Source organism: Macaca fascicularis, chromosome 13 (genome assembly GCF_037993035.2).
Source record: "Macaca fascicularis isolate 582-1 chromosome 13, T2T-MFA8v1.1".
Classification (NCBI taxonomy): domain Eukaryota; kingdom Metazoa; phylum Chordata; class Mammalia; order Primates; family Cercopithecidae; genus Macaca; species Macaca fascicularis.
The window spans coordinates 93,014,165-93,025,729 of record NC_088387.1 but is presented as its reverse complement, the minus strand read 5'-3'; the positions used below and the strand labels follow the sequence as shown (position 1 = coordinate 93,025,729).

At 40.3% G+C, this 11,565-nt stretch overlaps 1 protein-coding gene across 3 annotated transcripts in view; it reads right to left on the bottom strand.

Annotated features, from left to right (window-relative positions):
- The window catches only part of ALK (ALK receptor tyrosine kinase), a 979,633-nt gene that overhangs the window by 4,254 nt on the left and 963,814 nt on the right, over positions 1 to 11,565 (bottom strand). For all 3 annotated transcript variants that reach the window (XM_065527229.2, XM_005576218.5, XM_045368614.3), the window contains 2 exons: positions 8,774 to 8,908; positions 8,000 to 8,090 (listed from right to left, as the gene is read on the bottom strand). In XM_065527229.2, coding sequence (XP_065383301.1) covers positions 8,000 to 8,090; positions 8,774 to 8,908 — 226 coding nt within the window. The remainder of the gene's footprint in view (positions 1 to 7,999; positions 8,091 to 8,773; positions 8,909 to 11,565) is intronic.

The following is an 11,565-nucleotide window of genomic DNA, read 5'->3' as shown; positions in this document are numbered from 1 at the left end:
CTGAGGTACCGGGTTCATCTCACTGGGTCGTGGGTGCAGCCTGACCAGCGAGAGCTGAAGCAGGGCGAGGCATTGCATCACCTGGGAAGCGCAAGGGGGGAAGGGAATTCCTTCTCCTAGCCAAAGGAAATTGAGACACACAACACCTGGAAAATTGGGTAACTCCCACCCTAATACTGTGCTTTACCAAGGGTCTTAGCAAACGGCACACTAGGAGATTATATCCCACACCTGGCCCAGAGGGTCCAGAGCCCACAGAGCCTCCCTCATTGCTAGCACAGCAGTCTGAGATCTAACTGCAAGGCAGCAGCAAGGCTGGGGGAGGGGCGCCTGTCATTGCTGAGGCTTAAGTAGGTAAACAAAGCCACTGGGAAGCTCGAATTGGGTGAAGCCCACCACAGCTCAAGGAGGCCTGCCTGCCTCTGTAGACGACTCCTCTGGGGACAGGTCATAGCTAAACAAAAAGCAGAAACCTCGGCAGAGGTAAATGCCCCCATCTGACAGCTTTGAAGAGAGCAGTGGATCTCCCAGCATGGAGGTTGAGATCTGAGAATGGACAGACTGCCTGCTCAAGTGGGTCCCTGACCCCTGAGTAGCCTAACTGGGAGACATCCCCCACTAGGTGCCGACTGACACCTCACACCTCACATGGCGGGGTACACCCCTGAGATGAAGCTTCCAGAGCAAGAATCAGACAGCAACACTCGCTGTGCAGCAATATTCTATCTTCTGCAGCCTATGCTGCTGATACCCAGCCAAACTCCAACAGACCTACAGCTGAGGGTCCTGACTGTTAGAAGGAAAACTAACAAACAGAAAGGACACCCACACCAAAACCCCATCAGTACGTCACCATCATCAAAGACCGACCAAAGGCAGACAAAACCACAAAGATGGGGAAAAAGCAGTGCAGAAAAGCTGGAAATTCAAAAAATCAGAGCACATCTCCCCCTCCAAAGGAACGCAGCTCATTGCCAGCAATGAAACAAAACTGGATGGAGAATGACTCTGACGAGTTGAGAGTAGAAGGCTTCAGTCCATCAGACTTCTCAGAGGTAAAGGAGGAACTACATAACCAGCGCAAAGAAACTAAAAACCTTGAAAAAAGATTTGACAAATGGCTAACTAGAATAACCAATGTAGAGAAGTCCTTAAAAGAACTGATAGAAATGAAAACCATAACACGAGAACTATGTGACAAATGCACAAGCTTCAGTAACTGACTCAACTGGAAGAAAGAGTATCAGCGATTGAAGATCAAATGAATGAAATGAAGTGAGAAGTATAGAGAAAAAAGAATAAAAAGAAATGAACAAAGCCTCCAAGAAATATGGGATTATGTGAAAAGACCAAATCTACGTCTGATTGGTGTGCCTGAAAGTGACGGGAAAAATGGAACCAAGTTGGAAAACACTCTGCAGGATATCATCCAGGAGAACTTCCCCAACCTAGTAAGGCAGGCCAACATTCAAATTCAGGAAATACAGAGAATGCCACAAAGATACTCCTCAAGATGAGCAACTCCAAGACATAATTGTCAGATTCACCAAAGTTGAAATGAAGGAAAAAATGTTAAAGGCAGCCAGAGAGAAAGGTCGGGTTACACACAAAGGGAAGCCCATCAAACTAACAGCAGCTCTCTCGGCAGAAACTCTACAAGCCAGAAGAGAGTGGGGGCCAATATTCAGCATTCTCAAAGAAAAGAATTTTCAACCCAGAATTTCATATCCAGCCAAACTAAGTTTCATAAGTGAAGGAGAAATAAAATCCTTTACAGACAAGCAAATGCTTAGAGATTTTGTCACCACCAGGCCTGCCCTACAAGAGATCCAGAAGGAAGCACTAAACATGGAAAAGAACAACAGGTACCAGCCACTGCAAAAACATGTCAAAATGTACAGTCCATCGATGCTAGGAAGAAACTGCATCAACTAGTGAGCAAAATAACCAGCTAATATCATAATGACAGGATCAAGTTCACACATAACAATATTAACCTTAAATGTAAATGGACTAAGTGGTCCAATTAAAAGACACAGACTGGCAAATTGGATAAAGAGTCAAGACCCATCAGTTTGCTGTATTCAGGAGACCCATCTCACATGCAGAGACACACATAGGCTCAAAATAAAGGGATGGAGGAAGATCTACCAAGCAAATGGAAAACAAAAAAAAGCAGGGGTTGCAATCCCAGTCTCTGATAAAACAGACTTTAAACCATCAAAGATCAAAAGAGACAAAGAAGGCCATTACATAATGGTAAAGGGATCAATTCTTCAGGAAGAGCTAACTATCCTAAATATGTATGCACCCAATACAGGAGCAACCAGATTCATAAAGCAAGTCCTTTGAGACTTACAAAGAGACTTAGACTCCCATACAATAATAATGGGAGACTTTAACACCCCACTGTCAACATTAGACAGATCAATGAGACAGAAAGTCAACAAGGATATCCAGGAATTGAACTCAACTCTGCACCAAGCAGACCTAATAGACATCTACAGAACTCTCCACCCCAAATCAACAGAATATACATTCTTCTTAGAACCACATCGCACTTATTCCAAAATTGACCACATAGTTGGAAGTAAAGCATTCCTCAGCAAATGTAAAATAACAGAAATTATAACAAACTGTCTCTCAGACCACAGTGCAATCAAACTAGAACTCAGGACTAAGAAACTCAATCAAAACCGCACAAGTACATGGAAAATGAACAACCTGCAACCGCACAAGTACATGGAAAATGAACAACCTGCTCCTGAATGACTACTGGGTACATAATGAAATGAAGGTAGAAATAAAGGTGTTCTTTGAAACCAATGAGAACAAATATACAACATACCAGAATCTCTGGGACACATTTAAAGCAGTGTGTAGAGGGAAATTTATAGCACTAAATGCCCACAAGAGAAAGCAGGAAAGATCTAAAATTGACACCCTAGCATCACAATTAAAAGAACTAGAGAAGCAAGAGCAAACACATTCAAAAGCTAGCAGAAGGCAAGAAATAACTAAGATCAGAGCAGAACTGAAGGAGATAGAGACACAAAAAACCCTCCAAAAAATCAATGAATCCAGGAGCTGATTTTTTGAAAAGATCAACAAAATTGATAGACCACTAGCAAGATTAATAAAGAAGAAAAGAGAGAAGAATCAAATAGACATAATAAAAAATGATAAAGGGGATATCACCACCGATCCCACAGAAATACAAACTACCATCAGAGAATACTATAAACATCTCTATGCAAATAAACTAGAAAACCTAGAAGAAATGGATAACTTCCTGGACACTTACACTCTCCCAAGACTAAACCAGGAAGAAGTTGAATCCCTGAATAGACCAATAGCAGGCTCTGAAATTGAGGCAATAATTAATAGCCTACCAACCAAAAAAAGTCCAGGACCAGATGGATTCACAGCCGAATTCTACCAGAGGTACAAGGAGGAGTTGGTACCATTCCTTCTGAAACGATTCCAATCAATAGAAAAAGAGGGAATCCTCCCTAACTCATTTTACGAGGCCAACATCATCCTGATACCAAAGCCTGACAGAGATACAACAAAAAAAAGAGAATTTTAGACCAATATCCCTGATGAACATCGATGCAAAAATCCTCAATAAAATACTGGCAAACCGAATCCAGCAGCACATCAAAAAGCTTATCCACCATGATCAAGTGGGCTTCATCCCTGGGATGCAAGGCTGGTTCAACATTCGCAAATCAATAAATGTAATCCAGCATATAAACAGAACCAAAGATGAAAACCACATGATTATCTCAATAGATGCAGAAAAGGCCTTTGACAAAATTCAACAGCCCTTCATGCTAAAAGCTCTCAATAAATTCGGTATTGATGGAACGTATCTCAAAATAATAAGAGCTATTTATGACAAACCCACAGCCAGTATCATACTGAATGGGCAAAAACTGGAAGCATTCCCTTTGAAATCTGGCACAAGACAGGTATGCCCTCTCTCACCACTCCTATTCAACATAGTGTTGGAAGTTCTGGCTAGGGCAATCAGGCAAGAGAAAGAAATAAAGGGTATTCAGTTAGGAAAAGAAGAAGTCAAATTGTCCCTGTTTGCAGATGACATGACTGTATATTTAGAAAACCCCATTGTCTCAGCCCAAAATCTCCTTAAGCTGATAAACAACTTCAGCAAAGTCTCAGGATACAAAATCAATGTGCAAAAATCACAAGCATTCTTATACACCAGTAACAGACAAACAGAGAGTCAAATCATGAATGAACTCCCATTCACAATAGCTTCAAAGAGAATAAAATACCTAGGAATCCAACTTACAAGAGATGTAAAGGACCTCTTCAAGGAGAACTACAAACCACTGCTCAGTGAAATAAAAGAGGACACAAAGAAATGGAAGAACATACCATGCTCATGGATGGGAAGAATCAATATTGTGAAAATGGCCATACTGCCCAAGGTAATTTATAGATTCAATGCCATCCCCATTAAGCTGCCAATGACTGTCTTCACAGAATTGGAAAAAACTGCTTTAAAGTTCATATGGAACCAACAAAGACCCCGCATTGCCAAGACAATCCTAAGCCAAAAGAACAAAACTGGAGGCATCACGCTACCTGACTTCAAACTATACTACAAGGCTACAGTAACCAAAACGGCATGGTACTGGTACCAAAACAGAGATATAGACCATGGAACAGAAAAGAGCCCTCAGAAATAATACCACACATCTACAGCCATCTGATCTTTGACAAACCTGACAAAAACAAGAAATGGTGAAAGGATTCCCTATTTAATAAATGGTGCTGGGAAAATTGGCTTGCCATAAGTAGAAAGCTGAAACTGGATCCTTTCCTTACTCCTTATACGAGATTTAATTCAAGATGGATTAGAGACTTAAATGTTAGACCTAAAACCATAAAAACCCTAGAAGAAAACCTAGGTAATACCATACAGGACATAGGCATGGGCAAGGACTTCATGTCTAAAACACCAAAAGCAATGGCAACAAAAGCCAAAATTGACAAATGAGATCTAATTAAACTAAAGAGTTTCTGCACAGCAAAAGAAACCACCATCAGAGTGAACAGACAACCTATAGAATGGGAGAAAATTTTTGCAATCTACTCATCTGACAAAGGGCTAGTATCCAGAACCTACAAAGAACTCAATCAAATTTACAAGAAGAAAATAGCCCTATCAAAAAGTGGGCAAAGGATATGAACAGACACTTCTCAAAAGAACACATTCATACAGCCAACAGACACATGAAAAAATGCTCATCATCACTTGCCATCAGAGAAATGCAAATCAAAACCACAATGAGATACCATCTTACACCAGTTAGAATAGCGATCATTAAAAAATCAGGAAACAACAGGTGCTGGAGAGGATGTGAAGAAATAGGAACACTTTTACACTGTTGGTGGGACTGTAAACTAGTTCAACCACTGTGGAAAACAGTGTGGTGATTCCTCAAGGATCTAGAACTAGAAATACCATTTGACCCAGCCATCCCATTACTGGGTATATACCCAAAGGATTATAAGTCATGCTGCTATAAAGGCACATGCACACGTATGTTTATTGCGGCACTATTCACAATAGCAAAGACTTGGAATCAACCCAGATGTCCATCAGTGACAGACTGGATTAAGAAAATGTGGCAAATATACACCATGGAATACTATGCAGCCATAAAAAAGGATGAGTTCGTGTCCTTTGTAGGGACATGGATGCAGCTGGAAACCATCATTCTCAGCAAACTATCACAAGAACAGAAAACCAAATACCACATGTTCTCACTGATAGGTGGGAATTGAACAATGAGATCACTTGGACACAGGAAGGGGAACATCACACACCGGGTCCTATTGTGGGGAGGGATAGCATTAGGAGATATACCTAATGTAAATAACAAGTTAATGGGTGCAGGACACCAACATGGCACATGTATACATATGTAAGAAACCTGCACGTTGTATACATGTACCCTAGAACTTAAAGTATAATTAAAAAATATATATATACAACCTAAAAAAAAAACTGCCTGCTTTTAAGAGGGATATTATAGACTATTGAGAAAAATACTCCTAAGAAGGTATATATGTTTAAGTGGGTGTATTCCATTCATATTACAACAAAATAACCTAATGTCATTAAACGAAGTCTCTGAAAGAACCCCCAATAAATTGACGTAGGAAGTCTGTATAGATAAAAATGCCAGGTCACCCACCTGAGCTGAAAGGAGTAAGAGGATGGAGTAGTGAGGCTGGAAAATGACTACAGTTTGAAAAATGTGTCTGTCTGTAGTCACAGTGAAGAGGAGGGGATTTAAAGAAATAGTGGGTAGGCCGGGCGCGATGGGTCACACTTGCAATCCCAGCACTTTGGGAGGCTGAGGTGGGTGGATTATGAGGTCAGGAGTTTGAGACCAGCCTGACCAACATGGAGAAACCCCGTCTCTACTAAAAATCCAAAAAAAAAAAAAAAAAAAGCCAAGTGTGGTGACACACACCTGCAATCCTGGTTACTCAGGAGGCTGAGGCAGGAGAATCACTTGAACCCAGGAGGTGGAGGCTGCAGTGAACAGAGATTGTACCACTGCACTCCAGCCTGGGTGACAGGGTGAGACTCCGTCTCAAAAAAAAAAAAAATAAAAGAACATAAAATGCTGACTCAAAAATACTCATTTTGTATTCACTCAAAACAAAAATAACAATTTAGGCCAAACACAGTGGCTCATACCTGTAATCCCAGCACTTTGGGAGTGCAAGGTAGGTGGATCAGGAGGTCAGGAGTTGGAGACCAGCCTAGCCAACATGGTGAAACCCCATCTCTACTAAAAATACAAAAAAATTAGCTGAGTCTGGTGACACACGCCTGTAATCCTGGTTACTCAGGGGGCTGAGGCAGAAGAATCGCTTGAACCCAGGAGGTGGAGGCTGCAGTGAGCCAAGATGGCACCACTGCACTCCAGCCTGGGCAAGAGAGCGAGACTGCCCCAAAAATTAAAATAGTGGCTTATTGACTCTTCTAAAATATTCTCAGAATTAGATATCCTGGCAGAATGAGAGCCAAGAGAGAGGGAAAGAAAGTGAATACAGGGAAGAGGAGATCATCGGACAGAACAAAGCCCTGAGCGGGCAACTGGTGATACTGGCGGCAAGGCTGGCCTTAAAGGGGAGGAGAGCTGGGAAGGAGAGTGGTGAGGAATGGCGGCAGAGGCAGAGAAGTTTGTAGCAGAGACAGGGAGGAAACGAGGGCATTCTCATACGATAATCTCCACCCTCTTGGGGGAGGAAGCATAGCTGTCTGCTGAAAATGAGGGAGAGAAGCAAAAATTTCAAATCATTACTGAGGGAATGGGAGAGGGATCTATAGAGGAACCCACAGGATTGCTAGAAAAATGTCTGACTTAGACAAACTCTTCAGGCCTTAACTCCTCATCTATAAGGTGGGGATATTTTACATTCCTCAATAAGGATAAAACAAAATACACAAAAAGTGATTTGTACAGTATGAATGATACACAAGTATTATTGATGTTAAACTTTCTTCAGATTACTTTGAAATTTCATTCCCTTAATCCTCCTGACATACATAGTTGGACATACAATGTATCAATTATATGCATTTAATTATTTCACATGTTGCTATTTCTGCAGTCAGGCTCTAAACTATTTGAAGCTTCAATTCTGGCTAATAAAACATTAGGTCCCCAGTAGGGACTTGGTAAATTCTTGTGGACTGTATTGATTCCCCAGTCTTACTGCGCGTCTGGCACTGTGCTGGGTGCTGGTGAATTTACTGGTATTATATTTTACAAAATGGGCAAATGGAGACACTAGTTATTCCATTTTAGACAAAATTAATTTTCACTATTGTGATCATAAATCTTATACTCTGACTGGCTTGACCTATTTCATATTTCGGTATTTGCCATCTTTAAGACTTTTCCATATAGAGTAAATGTTGATCAAGGGAAGAAAATGTTGCTACCTGGGTGCAGTATTCAATCCTCTCCAAAATGATGGCAAAGTTGGGCCTGTCTTCAGGCTGATGTTGCCAGCACTGAGTCATTATCCGGTATCTAAAAGAAGCAGCACATTAATTAAAATCAGGAGAAGCACAACGATGAAAAATATATTTTGTTCCAGCCCCAGGGTTGGAATGAATACGTTGAGGGCGGGAACTCGTCTAGGCCCGTGTACTTGGCCTATGCTGCCCCCTGCTGATTGGTCAAGGAAGAGTGTGCAGGTGTAAAGGTATCTAACACAGATATCCTGATGTTTACGTTAACTACGGCTGCTCTCATTCCATTCCTGAATTAAAGCCACTTCGGGGACAGAATATTCCAATTACATTTCCCATCTGCGTTGCTTGTGGGAAGGAAGTAAGGGGTGCCAGGCAGGGCAGCAGACATTGCAGGGAATGGAAATCTTTAAAGTAGACACGGACATACGGTGTACGGCAGCAGGGCCTGGGCCTGGGACACACATTCCCAGCAGGAGCTTGGGGAATGTAGGCTTGGTGAGTCCACAGCCTGTAGCCAGACAATGGACACTTTTTCTGGGATGGCATCATTGCTTTTGAGGGCCTGGGAGACCCACCCATCTCATTGAAGTCGCAGTCACATTCCCATCTTGGGGCATATTAAAGGGAGGGCAGCTATCTACCCCTTCATCTTAAAGAAGCATATGTGACTCTGGATATTTTTTGAAAAGAAAAACTGCTTAGTAACTACTAGTAGAAAAGTTCCTAAGAGAGTCATACACAGGCCCAGGGCAGTTCTTGGGTGGGTCCATCCGGCCTCCACTGGTGACGAACTCCAGAACTTCCTGGTTGCTTTTGCTGGGATATGGCATATATCCGAGAGAAAAGATTTCCCACAGCAGCACTCCAAAGGACCTGGGCATGGGACAGAGGACATGGAGATGGATATAGACACATCCACCCACATTCACTCACACAGGCACACAGACATACAATTTCAACCCTTTTTTTTGTTTCATTATACCCTTGGCCATAATAGAGAACTCTTAAAACGTAGAAAACTTTTAAAAATAAGAAAATACTGCACATGATGCTCCCTTAAAAGACAACCACTGTTAATGTGTAAGTTGTTTCTGTGCTGAGATTTTTTTTTCACTTAGTCACAGTTATATTCAATATGCAATTTTGGACCTTGATTTTTCCGCACATTTCATTATAGCATAAATATTTTCCATGCCAGCACATATTATAAATAACATTCGGAATGGCTAATGGCTATAAAACATTCCATTGAGTAGTTGGTTTGCCTTATTTCCACATTGTTTTCAGTTTTCAAAATATTTAAAATACTATGATGAACATCTTTGTGCATTTTTTAAAGGGAAGATTTTAAGATAAAGGCTCTGAATTACTAGATTAGGATGTACAGCCAGCTGATTCCATAGTCTCCTGCAGTTCTCAGAGCTTCAGTTCCATCTATCAGATGCCCACTCATCAACTTCACTGGCCTATTTTAATAGGCAACTCAAATTTAACATGCCCAAATGGAACTCTTTCTGTACACACACCATCTCCTCCTTCATTCTTTTCCAGCTCAGCAGCATCTCTGGTTATACGTTCAAGCCCAAAACCTAAGAGTCGTCCTTGATTCCATTCTCCCACACTCCTCCACTTCCCATCCAACAGTCAGCAGTCCTATTAACTCTACTTTCAAGATAGGTCTTGAATCCAGATAGGATAATCTAGTAATTCAGGGTGGTTACTGAATTAAAATGTAGGATAGTTCTAGTAAAATAAATAGATCAAAAGAATATGAATGTTGACAAATTCTTGATACATACTATTTGGTTTCCAAATGTGTTATTCTATTCATCTACCAGCACCATGTAAAAGCGTGGTAGACACACTCACCAGCATTGAGTATTCTTAATAACAACAACTTTTGCTGATTTTAAGGCAAAAAATGGTAGAATATTTTAAATTATGTTTATTGACTTGATAATTAACATGGTTGGATGTTTTCCCAAGTGTTTATTAATTCATTTCACTTTTTTCCTATGAATTGCTCATTTTTATGGTATCTATCAATTTTCTTTTTGATTTTTAGGGATTCTTTGTATGTCAGAGATGTTAACCTTTTATAAAAAGTTCAAATACTTTTATTAATTTCTTTCTTTTTTCTTTTTTTTTTTTTTTGGAGATGTAGTCTTGCTGTTACTCAGGCTGGAGTGCAGTGGCGCCATCTCGGCTCACTGCAACCTCTACCTTCCAGGTTCAAGTTGATTGCCTGCCTCAGCCTCCCAAGTAGGTGGGATTACAGGTGCCCACCACAATGCGTGGCTAATTTTTGTATTTTTAGTAGAGACAGGGTTTCACCATGTTGGCCAGGCTGGTCTCGAACTCCTGACCGCAGGTGATCCTCCCACCTCAGCCTCCAAAGTGCTGGGATTACAGGTGTGAAACACCACACCTGGCCTTAGTTACTTTCTAATGCTACTTTTTAGCATACCAAAGATTTTTATTTTGAGATAGTCAAACCTATTTTTTTAATGTCATTATTTCCTTTACTTTATAGTTATACAATCTTCCCTTCGCCAAAGATTAGATAAATATTTGCTATCTTCTTCTAGTTGTGTTTGTTTTTCCTCTCTTCTTAAATCTAGTTGGAATTTAATTTGGTGTCTAGTGTGAGGTAAGGACCTAAATTGATTTGCTTTTCAAATAACTACTCTTCCAACACTATGCATAAGATAATTTCCTCCTTACCCATTGACTCGCGATTAAAAACAGGTCTGTTTCTGGCTATATTTTCACTTCATCTATTTGTCTGCTTCTTGCATTGATACCATTCTGTTTTAATTTTTGTGTATTTGTCTTAATATCTGATAAGGCATTTTTGTCTATTTCTCTTTAAAAAATATTTGATTTCTCATTTGTTGTTTTAAAAGCTTTATGAGATGAATTCTTCATGTTCTAAAAGAATCACCTTTGATATTTTGATTAAAACTTTAAACCACTACTCTAATGATTAGCTTTTTGACAAAGACTGTCTTTTCGTGTCTGACTGTAGTTTTCTGAGGTTAGCAAATATCACCACAAAAATTGTAGAGGAAAATAGTTCCTCCATCTTCTAAAAACATGGGGTGCTTTTATTGTCATCATCTGTGTGAAATTTCAAAGACTGTTGTGAGAAGGATTGGGCAAAGATATTTTCCCTATTTTTCAGGTGAGAAGGTTGAAGCAGAGGTTATTATACAACTAATCTGAGACAGACTGGAATACATTATTAGATCTCTTGATTTTGCTACCTACAAATTGCCTGGCACGCATATTCTTCCTTTCTGTTTGGCGATCTTACTTCCCTTCAAGGCAAAACTAGGCAAAATCAAATGAGCCAGAAACTGGCAATAAGGCCTAAAGAATTATAGCTATATGTTTTCCACTTTTCTAGACAGATACAGGTTATAGCATCCTTTGAGAGCACTAATAGAACTGCACATGGATATTTATTTTCTTAGAGTTCAAGGGAGCAATAAGTAGTATTGGTCATAGAACTTTGATAATTTTGAACA